We start from the raw sequence: 21454 nt of genomic DNA, 5'->3' as shown, positions 1-21454 counted from the left end.
ATTCACAGGGAAAAAACAGTTGATACAGTCTCCTTGGAACTGTGAGGTTCCACACTGTAGCCTGAACTATTGCTGTGCAATACCTGTGCAATGGTTTGGTTCTAGAGAATGGGTTTGTTCCCCTGGAATGTTACAAATGTCACTTGCTCATCTTGCTAATCTCTTCAACAACTGTAGGTAAATGAAATCCTGTCTCGTTCTTCTGTGTGGAGTGCCTTCAAGGATCAGAAACATGACTTGTTCATTTCTGAGACACAAACAGCAGGATACCTCACAGGTTAGTAACCCTTTCCTATTTATGTCCTGCATCCTATTGAACTGTTACTTGTCACTGATTCTGGACATACAGCTTATCCTCAGGTTCTAGAGCCATCGTGTGGCCTGAACACAGTGCTGTAAAAGTACAGTAAGTTCTTAAAACACTCATCAAAAGCCAGACTTTTGTGGTTGAGAATCTATTTTCTGCAGTGTCTTCGCTGTACCTATGTATCAGTGCAGTGGAGTCTGGACACTGGCAAGTCTTGCCACTACCCTGTAGTGATAAAGCAGAGGTGTGATCAGAACTAATGGATGACAGTATCTTTCCAGGCTTTCTCAGGATCAGTCTGAGTTGCAGAGCATGACGTTTTCCAAGGTTTTGGGGAGGAGTGAACTTTGCTCAGAATCACTGAGACTGTTTGAACTGTGCCACATGAATCAGGGTGTGTTAGTGGTAGGTCTGGAGCAGCGTGAAAGTGAACAGCTCAGGTGTGAGCCCATGTTCCAGTCAGACTCGGAGCACTGGCAGGGCCCCTCTGCTGGGGACAGCCTTGTACCTGTACACAGAGCTTGTGGCCTGAATGCATCTGTGGTGCACCCTGGAGTGCCCTGCTGGTGCCACCAAGCCTGTGATGGCACCACCAAGCCTGAGCTGTCACCTCAGTCCTACTGCATCCTGAACAGTGCAGAAGAGCATTGTAGCTGTGCTATGTACTGTGAACCCACAAAGGATAGCAACTGCTGTGAACGTCCTTGCTGGGACTTGCACTGGGGGGACATAATCCTGGGACAGTAAAGTCATAACAAATCAAATTCTGGTTCTCCCTTCATTCACATGCAGCACTTGACAGACACATCTTTGACTGTATTCTGCTGTATCACAGTCCAGAGCTTTGCTGTCACAGAGTTGTTGCTGTATCTGAAAATACTTTGTGTAACAACATCATAGCAAGCTTTGTCTAAAGCCGTGCATGGTACAAATGTCTGACTCCTCAGTAGCTATCAGCTGATGCTCAGTCTTACAAGTCTAGGCTCCCAGGTGAGGTTTTCAAGGCCTTTGTGACAGTATGAACACTCCCGTGTGCCACATGCTACAACCCAGTGTAGGAATCGTGGTAAAGCTTTTGAGTGTGACTGAATTAACAAGGTACACATCAGATAGCCACAGAGACAGGGAAGGTTTTCTGGCGTGTGTCTTGAGAAAACGAAGCAAGAACCTTTCAAGTCAGGCTTTAGATGTTCTGGAAGTGATGGTTAGTATTTTGAGAGCAGGTATATGGCAAGACTTTCCACACAGGAAAGACTCAGCACTTCAGCTCTGACCAGGAGTTTTGTGTTTATTGTACCATTTAATGCTGCTTTGACAAAGACCACTTGATTCACTTGGAGCTGAATTTCATGGGTATCTCATAAATACTGTAATGAGAAATGTAATGAAGTAAATGCTGGTGGATTACTGGCCAAGAACTGAAACTCTACCAGGCATTGTCAGGCTTGAGACTGGGGGTAATACAGCTGTCCAGTTCCTTAAGGCCTCTGCTGCATTTCAATTGCCTAATGTATAAGTGCTTGCAAATGTAGAATGAAGATGCTGTAGAAATGCCAAGTATAGATGGAAACTAAACTATAAGCTGTATTTGATGGAAACCAAACTACAAGCTTTATTTTTAACCTGCTTTATCTTATATTCTGCCTTATGTCTTGCTTCAAGTTGCTTTGCTATTTGCACTTCCCTTGAAACTTCCCTTGCTTGTTTCTCTTCCCTCAGGTGTCTCTTCTCCTTCCCTTCTAACTGGCAGCAGTCCCCTTCACCTGAGAAGTGGGCTTTAGATCTGCTCTGCCAGGCAGCTTGCTCACTTCTGTGTAGCTCTCTAAAGCAGGTAGATACCATCTTGCAAACACACTTGCTGCACTCGGTGCACTCCAAGTTGTAGATGCATGTCAGAACTGTAACAAACGTGTGGGCCTGAACTGCAGAGCACTGATAAACATGCCACCTTCAACACACAGGAGCATAAAACTAACAACTGCAGTGGCTGATACTCACTGGTACTACTAAACTTGTGAAGTGCATTAGGAATCCTGTGGTGGAAAAGCTTGAGAGACAAAAGAACTAGTGGAATGTTTGCAGCAGGACATGTAGAAGTGGGACTGGCCCTGGGCAGATGCTGTTGCTGGGCTGGCAAAGAGAAGCCTGTTCTGAAGCCAGACAGCTTTTATTACCACAGACACTGTTTTGCTTTGCTCTCTTGCTTGCAGGACAAGTGGAGGACTGTTGGCAAGAAGACAAACACCACTCATGTGATGGCTCCAGGCTGTGGTGTGAGGAGGGAGGCTGGGGCATGAAGGGGTAGCAAATCTGGGGGAACTCAGTGAGGATGACTTAAGGGGGGAACATTAAGGATGCAGCAGAACTTACCCTGCTGAAGATCAGCAGTGGGTTGAAGGTCTAACACCAAGTTGATCACTGTATCGATGCAGGAGCGTGTTGTGGGTTGGCAGTTTATTACAGTCATTAATCTGGTAAGAGCTGCTGTTGGAACACCTCCTGCTGCAGCAGCAGTTCTGGCTGTGTTTGGAAGTCTCTATACAAGTACATTTTAAACTCTTAAGCTTCAATGGAGACGGGCTTTGTCTGCAGTGCAAAACTGCCCACCCCTCCAGTTACTGACATCGAGATGTATTGACGGTGAGGAGTTATCTCTGATGCAGTTTGTGTATCCCAAGAATGCTGTTCCTCTTCCTAGGCAGAGGCACTAAGAGCTGCCTAAAGCACAAGGCAGCTCTCTGCACTTCCTTTAACTACACACTGGGACCCCCTGCAGTGCTGAAGCAGTGGTGGGATGCTCACCCAAACTCACCTCGCTCCTGCAGTGGATCCCCCCATTAGTAAAGGCTGGGCACCCCCTCCTCAGTGCCACATCCACGGTGCAGGTGGGATGGAGAGTGGTTGGGGTTCCTCTGGAACTCATTTGGCACATTAGAATAAAAAATGCTGAGCAAGTCTGAGAACGGCCTCCACAAGCTACTCTACTTGGTGGGCTGAGTTAGCTGGAATTCCTGCTATTCCCAGATTCCAAAGAATCTAAATGGAAACTCTGACATGTTCTTGTTTAGGTGTCTGGTTGATTTAAATGATGTGTTTGAGTGGTACCAGAGGGGATAAAGCTGCTCAGTTGCTCTTTGGTTCAAGGTTCCTCACCAGCACTGTGTTTTCCTCCCAAAAGGCCCTGGAGTCGCTGGTTACCTCACTGCAGGGACGACAGCATCTGTAATGCCCCACGTACCACCCCCGGTAGACAACGAAGTGGGAGATGGCAGCTAAGGACTGCAGACCTGTGTGAAAGAGGCAAAGGCAGCGTGGCCAGTGATGAGGAACAGCACTTTCCTCCAACGCTCTGAAGTGAACTTACTGCCTTTTCCAAGTGTTTATGACAGTGTTATTCCTTTTTCTAAGACTTGTTTGGTTCTTCTTTTTTTAGGGAAAAGTCAGTGATTCTGTCACACTGTACCACAAGGAAGCACTCTGTGGATCAGCTGAAATGGGTACACAAGAAGTTTTTTTTCTTGTTGTACGTAAGCACATTTTGTTCCTTTCTATTTGTTTACAAGACTGTGAATCAAACTTTCCTAGTTTTTATATTTTATGAATTAGCACGACTGGAGTTGAGCTACAGTCTAGAGGAATTGGGCTAAAATCACTTTGACCTCACCCACCCCCACTAAAAGGGCATCCCCCCCTCTTCCCAGTCTGACATGATCACTCCCATTGAACATGACTTGCAAAGGGTTTGTCCCTGCACCGGTTCACTGATGTCCTTAATCATTAACATTCTCCTCTTCCTGAGATCAGACACCATTAGACATTCGTATGTATAACTGGCTTGACCAAATTGACAGAGCTTCAGCAAAAAAACAACCTTAAAGTTGACGTTATGTAAGAAATTAGTGTAATTGTGAAATGTTCTATACATTATCCAGTATATAAAAACTTTCTATATTGAGTGTACATTATACAGATCATTCATATGTACAGAAAATTTTAAAATAAAGGGAATTAAGAGCCTTGTTAATGAGAGAAAAGGTGGTGGCCTTATGAAGCTGTTCTTTGAAGGTGTGGGAAACAAGAGCAATCAGAGCCTTGAACTTGAGTACAGCTAAACAGGGCTCCTGGCCATTACCCAGCTTGCAATAAACTACCTGGGGTGGAACTGTTGAGTTAAAACTGCTTTGCCTACACTAAAGGGATAAAGAAGGCTTTGGGTCAGAGCAAAGAAGAAACTTTAGGGCTGTTAGAAAATAGATTTAGTGTTAGAAAACTCAGCCACACTCTGGTATTTACAAGGCACTCTGCAAGGTTTTAAAAGCAAGCCCCTGATTAAAGTGTAAAATGCAAGTAAAGAGTGAGAGAATGTGTATTGTTTCAAGGCATCCCTGCCCATGGCAGGGGGTATGGACTGGATGTTCTTAAGGTCCTTTCCAACCCAATCCATTCTATGATTCTATAAGGTGGTTGTATTCAGTTTTACCTTAAACAACACTACTGCACTGAACAACATCCTTCCAGAGTCCTTCCTGCCTGCAAGGTGCTTTGTGCTGATGTTAGATTTTTGCTGTTAGCTTCTTGGACTGCTCAAGCAGTTCCCACCTTGCGATGGTCGAGAGATGAACCTCGTCGGGCCCATCTGCCAGGCGCAAGGTCCGGATGTAGGCAAACCTGTGGGGAGAGCTGGGTTAGGGGGAGCAGGAGCACTCAGCACTGTTTGCTCCAGCCAGCCTTGTGACAATAACCTCTTTGAAAAGGTCATCACGCAGGAGATACTGCAGCAGAATCTTCCTGGCAGGCCTGAGGTACATGGGATGGAAAAGGGAAAGTTTGCTTTTCCTCAAAGCTTTAGGAACAGGCCCTCTGTGCTGCTATGAACTATTTTAGGTAAGGTAAAGCACTGCAATTGCAGTGGAATTGAATTGTAAAACCAAATGGTTTAAGCTTTTTCTAGCTTAAAGGCGTAAAGACCATTATTTCAGGCTATCTGAGGTGAAATGGGTTATAAAATGATTTTAAAAGGAATGCTCAGAAGCTACAGCTGAGGCTCTCTTTACTCACATAAAAGCCAAAGGAAAATCCTGGGAAACTCCTGCTCCCCCACACACTTGGATTGCACAGTCAATCACTTTAAGCACGGCTCGAGGGACAACCACTTTGGTCATGGCTACCTGGAATTAGACGAGAACCCACATTATCAGTAAAGAGTTTCATAATGAAATGAAAATGCTTACCTAACCCTTCTAGTGAGATTGGCAGCTCCCAGCCCATTCCTCCCCCTGGGCTTGAATGAGGGCTTACTTGCATAAGGTAGAACTGTTTCCAGTCACCTAAACCTCTCATTGTGTTGAGACAGGGAAGAAATACTTGAGCTTCTTTAACTTTTAACAACTTCATCAGATGAAGCCCAGAGTTTTTAACTGAGAACACTTTTCAAGCTCGTGCCAATCAAAAGCACAACTCAAGACCATCTATTTTCAACACAAAGTTACGCTACGCTTAGCGCTGTGCTTTAGCTTGTGGTTCAGGCAGCTGGATGCACAGCTATTGCAAGGCCAAGTCCTAGCCTGAGGCTGCCAAAAGCAGTTTTACCTCTTTCCTTGCTTTTCTGTTGCCCAGTGCATCGATCTTGCAGGCTGTTTTCAGCATGAGCAGCCGAGCCTGTTCTATCCCGAGGCGACATTCAGCAATCCAATGCGCAACAACCTCCTGCAGAAAGCAAAGCCAGCAGCAGGCCGTGAATGCTCCCAGCCTGCCTGGGAAGCCCTGCCTGAAGGAAGACACCCCTCACCTTCAGCATCCCTTGGAGGCACTTGGGTGCAAATTAAAGGTAGTTTAATGCATGAATGAAGTAAAAAGAAAGAAACTACTTGACTGACAGAATACTCAATGGAAAGAAGTTTTTTTCCTGGCAGGAAAGAGGAAAAGGGGAAAAAACTCCATATTCTGGCACACCCGGTTCCTGGTCACACCACTGCCTGCTCCCCCTTTCCCCAAAGCCCCTCAAAGCCTGCTTTTTACTGCTTTCCTTTACCCACTAGGACTCACAACCCTCTCCCTGTCTAACGTGCCTCAGGCTCCAGCCAGTGGGAGGTGAAAAGGGAGAAGAATTGGTTCTGTTTTGTTTCAAGTACTGGTAGTGGTGTGTCATGTGCACAGCTGCAGCGGGGCTGATAACTGCCACAATTGCCTGTTCACACCAATGATGATAAATCAGCAGCTGCCTTGATCCAAAGGAAGTTATGGCCTTGGCAACCCTTCCCTGCTCCTTTCACAAATTCCCCTTTCAGCCAACATACCACAGCAAAACCAAACCCTGCTCATGGGACGTTTGTCAGCGCAAAAGCTGCCTGGAGCAGGGATGTTGTAGCTATGAAGGCATGAACAAACATGCAGTGCTCGTGTCAGTGTGAAGCCTCATGGCAGCAAAAGCCGGAGGAGGGGTTCAGGTACACCCTGCTGCCTCCAGAAGGGTGGTGACAGCCTCTGTTCCCCAAGGCAGCCCCTTAGCACAGGTTCCTCCCAGCTCTAGGGGAGCTCTGCTGCTGCATGAACATCAGTTTTACTTCACTGAGCTGCTGAGACATAAGAGTGCACCTCATGCAATGCATGAACTCTGGGTTATGGTCATGAATGGAAGTTGTTTGGCGCTGACACAACTGGAAAAGGGGATGTAAGATGATTCCCTCTGGATCTGTACAAACTTCTTTAACCTATGCCAGACACTAATTCAGCTTCCTCTTTCCATTGCCCTTGTTTTTTCCAATAAAGTCATCCTAGCTCTTGAAATAGACATAGGAACACTTGACATGTGATAAGCAACTACTAAATGCTGATGGTTCCTATAAAAAAACAGTGTCACCTTTTTATTATGCTTTCTCCCACACAACAGTATTTCAATTCCAGAGCAAGGTAAGACCAAAAATCCCAATAGGGCCGTGATTTGGTTTGTACTTTCATAAGTACAAATAACTGAGCAGAGAAGTAACAGTTTTAGTTGCATTCAGACCCTTGAGTGGCGCTGGTCACCACGAACAGAGATGGCTTGATGACAAATTCACGCAAAAATGGGGAATTTGGATTGTAACTACAGAACCATGAGGTGGATGGCTGACAAAAATACCATTCCAAACTGATGAGTGAAAGCAGAAAGACAAAACACATGGGGCCAAAACCTGTGTTCAGATCCAGCAAAGGGTATCCAAGTCATTGCAAGGGGACATAGAATCACAGAAGCATGGAATGGTTTGGGTTGGAAAGGATCCTAAGCTCATCCAGTTCCAACTTCCTACCATGGGCAGGTTTTAGGTTAATCTTTGAGACAGAAATGAATGCCTTTAAAGCACAGAGGGTTCCTCAGTTGGGCAATTCGTTTGTAGCAGATGGTTTTGGTGCAGGAAGACTTACCTAACCTGTGATACTTGGGACAATGCCAGATTTCACTCAAATCCCATAGTTTATAGTGAAAACTGGGGGCCTTGCAATAGGGTTTTTCCTTTGCTACCTGAGGCACTATGAACAACAGACTGAGGTTAGGGCACATCTACTGCAGAATCCCAAGGTTCTGTGCAGGCAAAACAAAGGGTGGTGCCTGGAGCACAGGAATGGGGACATAGAGGGAAGGTGCTTACGTGGTGATAGAGTTTCTTCCCGAAGGTCTCCCTCTGCGCCGCACGCTGGCACATGAGCTGCAGAGCGGTTTCAGCTGCGCCAAGGGCCCTCATGCAGTGGTGGATTCGGCCAGGCCCCAGCCGACCCTGAGCGATCTCAAACCCCCTGCCCTCACCTGATGGAAAGAAGAACAAGCACATGCAGAGTCCTTGATTCCCTCTTGGGAGTGATCCCTGGCTCTGAGCAGAAGTGGCCTCACAGAACCAGAGCTCCATCCCTGGCAGTGTTGAAGGCCAGGCTGGATGAAGCCTTGCGTGGCATGGTTTAGTGTGAGGTGTCCCTGCCCATGGCAGGGCGGTTGGAACTGGATGATCTTAAGGTCCTTTCCAACCCAAACTAGTCTATGATTCCAAGTTTATTTTGCAGAAATCTTGCTTGTTTCTGCCACCTAGGTCTATGTTGACACACTGTTGTTAACACTTCCAGCCCACAGCACACCCTAAGATGGTTTCTGAGAGGGCTTGATCTACCTGATTTAAATCAATACATTGAAAAATACATGTAAGAGATTTGGTATGAGAATCTGGGGGAAGGCTTTGTTTTCCAGGTCCCAGGGCTGCTCAAGACAGAAAGCTCTTTCAGTGAAATGAAAATAGGAGAGAGGAAATAAATAGAAGACATCAGGATTTGTAGTCAGTGAGAGAAGCAAAGGAAAGTTCTTCCTGCAGAAGGGCACAGAGCTGGCCTGCCCATTCTTTCATGACTGTTTTCAGTTCCGCTGAGTTGGCAGACACTGGGCATGGATAGCCACAGAATGCTCTTTTCAAAGCCCATACAGTCTATGAGAACTGGCTTTGGGGAAAGAACTGACAGTTTCTGCTTTGCTCTGCTTCAGGGTAGTGATTTTCACATGACAGCTACAGCTTCCTTCAGTCACCTTCCTGCTGTGCACCTCCAGCACCAGGTAGCCTGCTAAAGGAAGAGTGAGCTCCCTCTTGAGTGTGTTTGAGGCCCTGGCTCAACTGACCACAGCCAACACGGTAACAGGATGATTCAGAAAATATGATTTGGCTCATTGCTGTATGAATTCAAAAGGAATTAACACTGAAACTCACCCAGTATTATATTGGAGATAGGGACTCGCACATCATTAAAGTGGATCTCAAAATGTCCTCCGTGGATCTCATCTGCAGGGGCAGAGAAAACACAGCTGCAGGGTAAAACGCAGGAGGGTAAGAATGCATGCCTTCAATTCCTAACCTTTTTTATATAGAGGCACTTCACAGATTTATTTCATATACAGTACTTGTAAGTATTACTGCAGCTTCTGAGACTGCTGACAAACTCATACACATAGAGCTGATGAATATTGTCACCTACCCAGGTAGCCAAACACCGAGAGGGGTCTTATCAGCTTCAGCCCTGGAGTGTCCATGGGAACAATAATCATACTGTGCTGCTTGTACCTGACCAAGACCAAACATACAAGTTAGGATCAGCTTTGAGCCTCCTGCTGTCCCCTCCCTCCACTTCTTTGATTTTCTATCCTCAATTTAGGAGTCCCATAAAGCTAATGTTGTGATTTACCTACACACATCACTGCCATCCCCATCTGCATGCAGCATGGCATGCATGCTTCAGCATTCCTTGAATCCCTAAGTCAACACGTAAAAACATACTTCTGGTACTGGAGTGCACTACAACCACTTGTGCAAAACCACTTCCGCCACGTGCAAGTACTTCTGAATCACCCAATTTCCCCACCACCACTGCCCTTCTTTTCTGTTCTCAAAACATGTTTATTGGCAGCAGCAGCATCTTGGCTTGCCTATAGTTTAGGGGAAAAATCTCCATGTTTAAATTCCTTCAGAGTATTTCAGGTCAGTTATTAGTCACACAGAACGGGAGGTGCCATCCCAGGGCCCTGAATTCAGTACACAGTTACAGCAAGCACAGTACCACAGAATCCCCTCCACAAACTTGTGTTCCAAGAGCGTCTGTACAGCTGCTAAAGAAACCATCCTGTGCATGCTGTAAGTTACTGTTTACTGCTCAGTGGAACCTAGCCAGATCTCAAGATAAGCAGTTGGATTTGGGCTAAAATCCAACCTTGAGATATAAATGTTCCAAATTCTTTGCATTAGAAGCTGTGTGATTTTAATGGAACCAGTCACAAAGCCTTTTATTCATCACTGGTGTAGGTTTTGGTAAAAGGCAATTTTAGGTTGGTAATAAGGGTTGAACTACATACTTTCAATCAGAAGAGGGATGTATTATATTTACACATACAGGAATGGAATGAGAGGCCTGATTAAAACGTGCAATGCCCTCTGCTCACACAACTTCATGTAACAAACATCCTATGTTTCAAATGTAATCTTCTGCACCTAAAGATAACCATGTGGAAAAACTCAGTAGATAACTGCAGGTCTCTGATGTGCTGCTTGTGGCTTCCCTGCTCAGGGAAGCTCTGAAAAGTTAGGGGTTTATTATCATTTAAGCAAGCAGTTCTTCCTCTTGGTAACTGATTTATATGAAATAAATTGTAAGCCAGAGACAGGTGTTGGTTGAACAACTGATGCAGACTAAAACCAACATGACTAAGTGAACCCTCCCAAACGTCCTGATCCAATCCATCAGTGCAGTTCATGTTAGCTGCACAAACAGCAGAGCTAGCGCAAAGCACCCACTGCAAGCAGGGAACAGTGAAAGGCTGGGAGCCTTTGATCAGCAAAACAGGAGCTTGGGCACAACAGGCACGTGCACAGGTTTAAAACCCTCCTGTGATTCATGAGTACCTCCAGGTGATGGAGAGTGTCCTCGTACTCCTTACCTGGATGCTGAGGAGTTTCTGGTTTTGCCCATTACAATTGCCACTTTGCAGTTTGGGTTCCCAGCACCTTAAAACAAGTCACAAACACAAAGCCAGTTTTCAGGATAAAAATCTCTACGTAGACTCAAGTGAAGTTTCATACAAATACATCCAACTCCTTTCCTTGCGTGCTACAGGAGCAAAACCACGCAATCTACTTTGGTGTTTATACTCTGAGTAATCAGACTGAAACAAAATACATCTTATTGCTTAACACATGAAAGGGAGTTAACTTGTGGGAAGGGGAACAGTGAAAAGCCGAACATGCAAACCCTCCAGGATCCAGCTCTATCACCTATTCCTATGAAAAGAGAACAAGAAGGTACTTGAAATGAAGACTAATTACTTCAGTCTCCATTACAGATAAGCAAGTCAGCGTGATACAAAAGCACACCTCAAGGTGAGATGCAGCCATTTCAAAAGTAAAACTTCCTCCTAAAGCTCTAAAGACTGGAGGATCTGTGTGGGAATAAAATGCTGACCACATTAGAACCAAATCATGTAAATCAGGCTATCAAAGGGTTGCCACGAGGACTTGGCTACTACTTCAGTGTAACTTCTCTGGTATGAAGGTTTTTTTCCCCCTTCAGGATGATTTTAGTTTGCAATTCAAAGAAAGATCTGAGTGGAAATCATTACCTGAACATAATCTCTTAGCATTTCAAGCCACTGAAGACATTATTTGAATGTCTTTGTAGCACAAAGCTAGCATTTTAATGTACACATCTTAAAGAAGAGTCTATCATTAACTAAAATGGCATCTTATTTCTAAGAGCCTTAATCTTCACTATATTGAAAGGTTTCTTAGTACCAAGGCATGCTCTCATTCCTTTCTAAGTCTCACACGGACAATAAAGCAGGGAAAAAGGGGCTCAGTTACACCTGATGTATGTAGCAACTGGTGAGTGTTTTATTGCTGTCTCAATGCAGATGAGAAGCTTTGCACAGATTTAATTCAGGATTCAATCTGCACCAGCTCGGTTTGTTTTGAGGTCAGAAACAAAGGCTTTTAGCTTCTCTGGCAGCTGTTATCACAAGGTTTGGGAGCCTCTGGTCTAGACAATAAACCTACCTGGCTACTGAGCTACTTCCTCCTCACAACAGCCACTGTGATGGCCAGGAAGTGGAGAGAGATTTATTGCATTCTGATAAACACTGCCTGTTCTGAAGGCCAGGCTGCTGGCTGTTTACTTTCCTCTTCTGCAATATGCTCTTCAGCCATTGTTTTCTGAAGTGGGGCTGGATTTGTGGCCCATGAGGTGGACAATGCAAGTGAGTTTAAATAACTGAGAGAAAAGCGGGGGGGGGGGGGAATAAACCAGCTTGGTTAAAACACGGTAGATCTAACCCAGCTGGCTCATATGGGTCACTGCAACAAGCAGGTGACCAGCCCCAAAAGAACACAAGATGCACTTTGCAATGCACTGCCCTGCAAAGAGAAATGCTGCACTCTCAAGGGGTATTTGACTCTTCTCCTTTTGCACAGAAGATAAAGAATCGCCCAAGTGGGGTTTCCTAAAGCGCATTTGTCTTGAAGGGAGGTTTACCACAAAAGAGATGCTGACTTTTCTGGAATGCCTTCAAGTGCTGTTTTGTAAATAACCTTCAAGTCACATCCTGCTTCAAAAAGAGGCAACTTTTACCACAGGGTCTGAACAAAATCAGAAGCAGCTTTCATGCTGAACTTGGTGACGAGTTCACCAAGAGCTAGACATAAATGCTCTAAATAATAGGACAAGTTTCTGGAGGGCAAATGAATACCCCTGTTTCATACGTCCGTTTTCCCACCTGAACACAGGCAGGTAGACAGATTCCTGGCCATTATACTCCTTAGAGTCTCAAGTCCTGAAAACCTAAACCTGATTTTATGCAACTTTGACCCATAAATGCCAGAAGGAAGTTCTGCTCTAATGCTCTAACTGAAAGACTCCAGTGCTTTGGAAAAAACACAGTGTCTGGACGGAATAAACCTCTCATTTGTAAATGGCATTTTTACATTACTCACAGAATTCAAAGCAGCTGCTGGAGGTTGGGAGAAGTCAGAAAAGCCTCTCATTTTGGCAGGAGCTAGAAGTAGTTTTGCAAGAAACTCACAATTGAACAAATAAAACCAGCAGAGGTTTTAGAAGGTCAGTTTGAAGCCTAATTCCATATTGCTAAGCTTTTAAATAAGCTTTTTCATACATACGTCCACACAAGCTCTCCAAAACATTTAAACCATAATGCTGCTACCCTGGAAAACATCATTAACTAACACATGATGTTACTGAACTCACACATAGAATCATAGAATGGTTTGGGTTGAAAAGGACCTTAAGATCATCCAGTTCCAGCCCCCCCTGCCATGGGCACTGACACCTCACACTAAACCATGTCACCCAAGGCTCTGCTCAACCTGCCCTTGAACACCGCCAGGGATGGAGCATTCACAACCTCCCTGGGCAACCCATTCCAGTGCCTCACCACCTGTACAGTAAAGAACTTCTTCCTTATATCCAATCTAAACTTCCCTGTTTCAGTTTGAACCCGTTACCCCTTGTCCTATCACTACAGTCCCTAATGAAGAGTCCATCCCCAGCATTCCTATAGGCCCCCTTCAGATACACTGCAAAGACAATGATATTTTAAAATGTGCTTAGAGGGTTGATCCAAACCCTGTTAGAAGCCTAATCCTTGCTATCAGGAGTGTAACATGCTTAGGACTATTGACCTTCCCACAATCAGTTCATACATGTTCTTTCTAGTTGAGAGTACTAAATATTGCACAGACATGAACAGAACAACCTTTACTTAAAGAAGCTGCCATATAACCCTGTTTCAGAATCCAACAGCACTTAATTCTTGCATTCTAGTTATCCTTTTTTCAGTCTCCAGCCTTTGAATTATTGGCTAAGATAACTAAGGCAGGATAATCTACTTGAGTGCCCCGAGTACCTATGACTCTTGCCGTGATGGCTGCTGCACCAGTGAGCCTGGTGGGTTACTTCTCTGCTAAAGATCAGGGGCCTCTGGTGGCATTACAGACTTGTCAGCTTCCTATAAAGACTGCTGGTAACCACGTGTTCTGGACTCTCCTACAAGAAGAAACTGGATTGAGTAGGGTGGATGGAAGCATGGTATTGATTGGTGTAATATGGTGTAATGATAATAATGGTGTCATAATAATAATAATGGTGTAATACCTTCCAATGGAGAAAAGGGGACCCCCAAGAGCAGGCAGTAACTTCTATTCACTAGCACAATGTATTCCATAGTTTTATCTCATCTTCTGCAGATAACTGAAGGAGCCAGGCTGCTGGGCATCTAGTTCACATATGGCTGCCACCAGTACAGACAGACAATGCTGTGGTTGTATTCAGCAAGGACTACACAGTCCCATCCCTGAATGTGGCTGCTTATTCCCAGCTCGAGCTCACAGTCTCACACGGTGCCAGTGAGAGCTGCTGCTGAGTTTAGGAATGTTTTTTTCCTCACCTTCATCCCACTTTTATGCAGCCACAAGCACTTCTTTGTTAAACAAGACCCACTGTCATTTCACCTTCACTCTTACTTACTAAATATCTTTTGTTATTTTGGGTCTGTAGGGCTGTACTGAAATGTAATGGTAACAAACAGCACAGGATTTACATGAACTGCCTTCCTGCAGCCTGCCTACAGGACCCTTTACTTGGGAACAGGTAACACAACATTCTTTTATGCAGGCGATACACAGATGTATTTCCTTTGAGCTTGCACAGTTCTAGCTTGACCTTGCTGGGGACCATACTGAGACAAAGCCTGAAAGATTCACTTACTTCAAAGAGATACAGCTCAGGCCTCTAAGCACAACTCAACTTGCAAGAAGCAGACGTGCTGGAAGCAACCCAAATGTCTTATCTGCAACTCTGAGGAACGCTTGTGAAGCACTGAGAGAACTCAAGATGAAAACACTGTGTCCCTGTTCCTGCTCGTGGCAGGGGGTTGGAACTGGATGATCTTAAGGTCCCTTTTTACCCAAACCAGCCTGGGATTCTACAAAACACGCACAAATATTGCAGCACTTTCCCTAGACTCCAATTCCTCTCCCAAGCCGTTTTTCTTTCTTGTTGTGAATGTAAATGCAGCCAGAAGTATGTGGAAAACATCTGCCCATTCCATCCTTAGCTGCCCATTTTGAAGGAGCTTTCCTCTCACATGCTGAAGCACAGACAGGTGGCCAATCCAGCTGTGGCAGGTGTGTCCATTTAGTCCGTGTGCCAAAAGCAAAACCTGACCTCTGGCCACCTCGAAATCTCTGTTATTTGGCTTCAGTATTGCATTTACTGGAACTCAGTACACTGCTACAGTATACAGGATGATTCCAGCAAAAGCTGCAGAAGATCATGGGAGGGTCCTGACACTGCACAACATATTCCTGCACAAGAGACCAATTTGAAGCTGTAGAGATTGAGAAACTGAAGCAAGATCCAGTCACTTTTGGAATTCTTAACACAGGTAAGTCCATGCCTCAAAGTCCATGCCTCAGTGCAGAAATACTGATATGTGCATGCAAACTGCAGAATTTCTCCATCTTCCCTTTCCTGTCCAAATTTTGACTCTGTAATACAGACAGCACTCTTCAAGTGGGAGCAACCTCATGGATGCGATAACATCTTTCTGTTTTACTTCTTCAGTATCTGCCTGGCTTGCAGCTTCCACAGACACACTGCCAAACGCTAACATTTATTATGAGTCTGACTTGGATCCAAGTCCCTGACAGCTCTCCCACATGGTCCATGATATCTGCTTATACTCTGTTTGACAAGTTATCATTGCTTTCACATCTTTTCCCTATTATGTTCCTGGTTTTGTTCCATATCACATACTGAAAGAGCAGCCTCCCCCATCTCACAAAAAGCAAACTCATCTTTCTACTGTATCCCCTAAAATGTTACTTAAAAAGGGAATATAAGGATCCCTTAAAGCCTTATATAGGCAGCCATCAAAACTGAAGGGAAGAATATAGTGAGTCCATACAGGTAACTCAGCCCCCGACAGACCTCCCCCCATTTCTCTCCTTATCTCCTCTTTAAAGGTGTGATTTGATAAAAGCCTTTTGATGACATGAAAAAACCCCAAACCAACAAACATGGATTCTCAGGAACAAACCAACCAACACCACAGCGAAACAGCAAGAGAGAGTCGTGACCTCCCACAGAACGCTCACGTTTCGCTCGGAACGTAGGGAATACGCACGTTCACCGTGAGAAGAGTTTCCAGGAAAGCAGTCAAAATGAAAGTGCAACTGCCTTCCAGCTGAGGGTGTGGTGCTGGAAGACAACATGCAATATCAGAGCGATTCAGACCATTCCACCAGAGCACATCTCACTCGCAGTACCTGCTATTAGCCTGCTGACAAAAGAAGGTTAGTTTTGCTTTCTTATTCACTGCTCTTTATATTGTGATATCTTGTGTATACAGAGGAGAGCTAGGGTTTACTTAGTGAAATGACGTTTCTCTGTAAAGCCAACTTAACCAAGGCACATGCTCATTTCCAGTTTAACAGAACTGTTCAGTAGATGATTGAAATGCTGCTTAATTCACTGAAATACAAAAGCTGTCTGTTTAAATTGGGGATATTAACTCGCTTCAATGTGTAGACATACAATCCCCTGTGAAGTTTAAACACACAGAAACAATGAATTTGTATGTAACTGGAAGGCTGGAATAATTCTGCAAGAAAACATGCAAAGCTGCCTGTTAATATATCTATTAATGTGGCTCCTAGAGAACAGCACCTGGTAACAAACAGCTTGTGAGCTGTTTGGGTACTTGTGCATCGTTCTGTATGCGATAAGATTGTTTCCTATGCGTAACATCCCGAGAAGTCTCCAGCTGTAAAATGCAAAGTACCCACAGCAATTTGATTCTTAAGGAATTCCATGTGGGAATTAAGGTGGCTGTATGTGGGATAGAGACTCAACTAAGCTTATCCCACCACTGCTCCGCACCTGACTCCCATGGGACTGCTCTGCTTTATGTAAAAGCATGTATAGCTGTGCCTGAGAAACAACATTAACAGGAATGATAAATAGGAACAGGTATGCTACCCAAAACATGTTTTTAAGGGGAAAATATCAACTGTTGCATTTTAGATAACTTTGTTTCTGTCAAAATCCCAGGTCAGACAAAAGCCTGTCAGGCAGCTGCACATGTTCCTCGTCGCAGCCAAACTGCTTTGTGATCCGCAGCTGCCTTGACAGTCGCACTGAAATGTTCAGTGTTTTGCTTTCAAGCCAATTTGCCAGGGGGCCAATTTGATTAAGCATTCCCAGGTGGGTTCTGTAATAAGTGTTTTAGACCAAAACCAAACCTTTCATCTTGGCTAAGTGGCTTAAGCCTTCCCTGCAGCAGTTTCTTGTCTGATGCATTTGCTGCTGATGTCTGAATCTCTATTCCAAGTACCATAAAGCTGCAAAAGATTACCCCAGCTGAAAAATCCAGCTTGTTAGGCATAGAATAGACATCCCCTGCCCGAGTCATGAGTTACTGTGGTTTTCCATTCTGCACACCTTATTTAGGCAACAGTAAATGACAGATTACAAGACTTAAAATAGGAGTAATCATTGTTTAAAGTTTATCTGAGGAAGTGTTTTGAAATGCTGACAAAATAATCTAACGGCCATTAGGGATGAAGCCAAACGAAGCAGTTAATTTCTAACAGACTCTTTGAAAAATGTAGATTTGGGGGGGGGGGGGGGGGGGAATCAAGGAAAACCAGAAATTATCCATTTCTCTCTATTTATTGGTCTGTATTCCTGACTGTGAGCTCAATCAGTAACTTACTTTTCCTGGTAGACAGAATACACAAGACGAAATTTGAAGAGATCCTGTTTATAACAAAGGTTTGGCAAGCCTTCATTTAAAACTTGTCTAAAAACCAGAAATAGTATCTGGAGATTTTTCAAGCTTGAAAAAGCCAAACTGCAGCTTTCAGTAACAATGGCCTGGCATTCTGAAACACTGAGAGGATGAGAAAGAAGATGCGCTTTTCATTCTCAGCTCCTTTTTGCTACTGCTGTTAGGAAATCTTAATCCCATTTATTGCAAGAAAACAAGGCAGTGCAGGACCATAGTTTACAACAGAAAGAATTTCATCAAATCAGTCAATGAACACAATTACAGGAAAACAAGAAAACACTGTAGGATGTGACTTGCTGGAGACACAATCATACAAACACTCCAACTTCAACCCTAAACTGGCACTGAGAATACAGCCTTAGTGTTTACAGGGTAAACATGTCACGAGAGAGTACTTGTGAGAGCAGCAGTGCTTCTGAGCTGTTTGGGTACTTGTGGGCAGTTTAGTACGTGGTAAGATTCCTTTCTTGTCATAACATCCTGAAAAGTCTCCAGCTGGAAGATGCAGCATACCCACAGCAATTTGATTCTGGAAGGAATTCCTTGTGGGCATGGCTCACTCGGTGTGGGATGGAGACTAAACTAAGCTTGTTCAGCTGCTCTTTAGCAACCACCACCGCTGCTGTGCTTTATGTAATGGGCATGTATACATATGTGTGCCTGAGACACGTAAGTATACATGCCCACTCTTCCTATATTATACTCATACCCCAAATTTGCCAAAATTTATGACAGTAGACCCAGAATCCTACTGCTTTCCTCTCAGCTTTAGTCTGTTAGTATTTCTTATCCACTCTATTGTAACAGCATTTACAGCCTCCAACTGATAGTCAGCTTTGAAGAGGCTATAAAGATGGTGTAATTTCAACCCTATAAAGGTACAAACAGATTCATTTTGCAGTGGAATACTGTCAAACACAGCCGAGTCAGTGCAGTTTAAGCAATGATGGCTCTTAAACTGAAATGTGGAAACCAGTGAGGTGCACTCAAAGCACCTTGCAATCTCAAATGCTAAGTTTAATGAAAACATTTCAGTTGAATCCATTTTACTTTGTATTGCATAGACAAGACTCACTAAGAGATTCTCAGACTGGTTAGGGTTGGAAAGGAGCTTAAGATCATCCAGTTCCAACCCCCTGCCACAGGCAAGGACCCCTCACACCAGACCAGGCTGCTCCAAGCCCCTGGAGCAGCTTCTCTGGCACCCTGTGCCATCGCCTCAGCACCCTCACAGGGAAGAACTTCTGCCTTAGATCTAACCTGAACTTGCCCTGTTTCAGTTTGAACCCATCACCCCTTGTCCTGTCGCTACAGTCCCTGATGAAGAGTCCCTCTCCAGCATCCTTGTAGCCCCCTTCAGACACTGGGAGGTGCATGTAGTCAGTTACCCTATTTTGTGCCTCCATCATGGTCTAGCTCTACTTTGATTATTCAAAATCTCAATATCCAACTTTTTTAAACTTGAACCAGGGGTCCTTTAACTTCTTTAAACCCTGAGTAAAGGGGTTAGGTTTCAACAGAAATGTTAAAATTTAAACCAGTATTATTCCTCTGGTGCTCCCTTCCCCTGCTTTTTTTTGTGTGTGTCTTGTAGCTTTGCCATGGGCTGGGATCTGAATAACTCAACTGATTACTGGATTGAGGATGAGGAGGATGATGTCAACTCAGTTATAGATTACGATACATACGAGCTTCTCTGTGAAAAAAGTGATGTGAGAAACTTCAGTAAAGTATTCCTCCCCGTGTTCTATGCATTGGCTTTCACTCTTGGAGTTGCTGGAAATTCATTAGTGGTTGCAATTTATGCCTACTGCAAGAAACCGAAGACTAAGACAGATGTGTACATCATGCATCTAGCCATTGCGGATCTGCTCTTGCTCTTTACACTCCCCTTCTGGGCTGCAAATGCAGTGCAGGGGTGGGAACTTGGAAACTCAATGTGCAAGCTCGCTTCTTCTCTGTACACCATGAATTTCAGCTCTAGCATGCTGTTCCTGGCCTGTATCAGTGTGGATAGATACAAGGCCACTTATGAATCCAGGGGTCACAGAAGAATTGGTCAACACTGCAGTGTTACCTGCATCTGTGTCTGGCTGACTGCCATTTTCCTCAGTATCCCTGAACTGATATTTAATCAAGTCAAGAAACACAATGACAGGAACGAATGCTTTCCAGTATTTCCAAAGAACATGGAAACGCTCTTAAAAGCAACCATTCAAATCCTGGAAGTTATCCTGGAATTTCTGCTTCCTTTCCTAGTAATGCTGATCTGCTATTCAGCTACTGCTCGAGCTATCTTTAGATCTGCAAGTGCTAAAAAGTCTCGACCTTTCATGGTCCTGCTGGCAGTAGTGACTACTTTCATTATTACCCAGCTACCTTACAACATTGTCAAGTTCTGGCGAGCCACAGATATCATCTACATGTTGATCACTGACTGTGAGACAAGTAAAAGCATAGATGTTGCACTCCAGGTCACCAAGAGCATAGCTTTGTTTCACACTTGCCTGAATCCTCTTCTCTATGTCTTTCTGGGAGCCTCTTTTAAAATGCACATTATGAAAATTGCAAAAAATTATGGATACTGGAGAAGACAGCAACAGAATGGAAGACCTGAAGAGATTTCCATGAATTACGAAGACCATACTGAAGAAACAACTAGTTTCACTATATAGACTCTCCACTGCTTTCTTTATCATCTTATGTAACCAAGGGAATTATTTACTAGTATTGATTATAGCAACTACTACTATTGTTATACAAAGGTATTGTTTCAGCAGCTGTTTCTCTGCAAGTCAACTTTCACATGACTTCCTGAACGTGCAGACCAGCCAAGTCACTACAGAGCAGTTCAAAGTGGAACATCCTGATCAAAATGAAGCATCAGGCAAGAACTAAATACTGAAATTGCTAGAAACAAGTGGAAATACAAGCTAGAGGATGACCAACTTGCACATGCCTAAACATCTAATTAAAACAGAAACCATCAGCAATAAAGCAGCAGTACAGGACCATTTGTACCAAAAGTTCATAATCTTGTGTCTTCCCAGCTCTTTTGTAAAATAGATGGAACATTTGCCTAATAAATCAGTTCCATTTCTTTCCTCAGCTATCATTCCATAGATAGCCTTGCAGCTTGAATTGAGGTCTAAGTTCATGGCTGAGAACTGGGAAGGGGAGACATTCTCTATGTGTTTCCAGATATGTATAGTCACAACAACATCCTCCACAAAACCCAGTAACTACCAAAACTAACCTTTCACGTCTCTTGTTTTGCTCACCCTAAACATCCACAATGCCAGTGCCCTATGGGAGGCACATTCTAGATCTCTGTAAACGCCAAAGCAGTGCAGTCCAAGCATTAGCACAAATGTAAGAAAAAGTTAAGTTAATCTTCAGATACAGGGCCTGGAATTTCTAGTCACACTTTGTAAAATGAATCGAACACCGCCATAACTGTATCTACTAAAACAGATGGAGATACAATAAAATCAAAGAATCCAGAATGTGCACCGCCTTTCATTTATTCATATATGTTTGGCTTGGTTTAATGGGCATTGACATCTCTCATCATAGTCATTTATCAACCAGAAATGACTCAAGGCCTTGGTTGATGGATGAGAGAGGTTCTGACTCCATACGGAGCTCATACTCAGTAGGATTTAGTTGGAGAGTTTTTCCATGGAGAGTTCCCAAAGCTGTCCCCTGCCACATTGCTGGCTTGGATTCCAGGAAAACAGCAGTTTTCCATGAGCCTCTGGGAGCATTTCAACTATATACAGATATAT

At 44.1% G+C, this 21454-nt stretch overlaps 3 protein-coding genes across 7 annotated transcripts in view; 2 read left to right on the top strand and 1 right to left on the bottom strand.

Moving 5' to 3' along the window:
- DNAJC13 (DnaJ heat shock protein family (Hsp40) member C13) overlaps window positions 1-4343 on the top strand; it is a 55082-nt gene extending 50739 nt beyond the window's left edge. For 3 of the 4 annotated variants that reach the window (XM_057431314.1, XM_057431313.1, XM_057431315.1), the window contains 2 exons: window positions 178-277; window positions 3486-4343. In XM_057431314.1, the coding sequence (XP_057287297.1) occupies window positions 178-277; window positions 3486-3583 (198 nt within the window). In that variant the 3' untranslated portion in view covers window positions 3584-4343. Of the gene's footprint in view, window positions 1-177; window positions 278-2026; window positions 2139-3485 lie in introns of all 4 variants that reach the window. The other variant, XR_008975137.1, reaches the window with a different exon arrangement.
- A 429-nt stretch (window positions 4344-4772) lies between these two features.
- The window catches only part of ACAD11 (acyl-CoA dehydrogenase family member 11), a 31465-nt gene continuing 14783 nt past the window's right edge, over window positions 4773-21454 (bottom strand). Inside the window, exons 14-20 of the mRNA XM_057431320.1 lie at window positions 10749-10815; window positions 9296-9381; window positions 9031-9102; window positions 7936-8090; window positions 5897-6013; window positions 5366-5475; window positions 4773-4975 (exon numbers count right to left, since the gene is read on the bottom strand). Coding sequence (XP_057287303.1) covers window positions 4861-4975; window positions 5366-5475; window positions 5897-6013; window positions 7936-8090; window positions 9031-9102; window positions 9296-9381; window positions 10749-10815 — 722 coding nt within the window. The 3' untranslated portion in view covers window positions 4773-4860. The remainder of the gene's footprint in view (window positions 4976-5365; window positions 5476-5896; window positions 6014-7935; window positions 8091-9030; window positions 9103-9295; window positions 9382-10748; window positions 10816-21454) is intronic.
- On the top strand, window positions 15941-21172 carry ACKR4 (atypical chemokine receptor 4). Of its 2 annotated transcripts, none has more exons than XM_057431326.1 (2): window positions 15941-16170; window positions 19261-21172. In XM_057431326.1, the coding sequence occupies exon 2, from the start codon at window positions 19268-19270 to the stop codon at window positions 20339-20341; it is 1074 nt and encodes a 357-aa protein (XP_057287309.1). In that variant the 5' UTR covers window positions 15941-16170; window positions 19261-19267; the 3' UTR covers window positions 20342-21172. The 2 variants fall into 2 exon arrangements, with proteins under 2 accessions (XP_057287309.1, XP_057287308.1); XM_057431325.1 differs by lacking the exon at window positions 15941-16170 and adding an exon at window positions 16725-17080.

The sequence above is a fragment of the Pezoporus wallicus genome, unplaced genomic scaffold (genome assembly GCF_028554395.1).
Source record: "Pezoporus wallicus isolate ANWC-B61680 ecotype Strahan unplaced genomic scaffold, APGP_CSIRO_Pwel_v1 scaffold_11491, whole genome shotgun sequence".
NCBI lineage: Eukaryota > Metazoa > Chordata > Aves > Psittaciformes > Psittacidae > Pezoporus > Pezoporus wallicus.
This window is presented reverse-complemented; position numbering and strand designations above follow the sequence as displayed.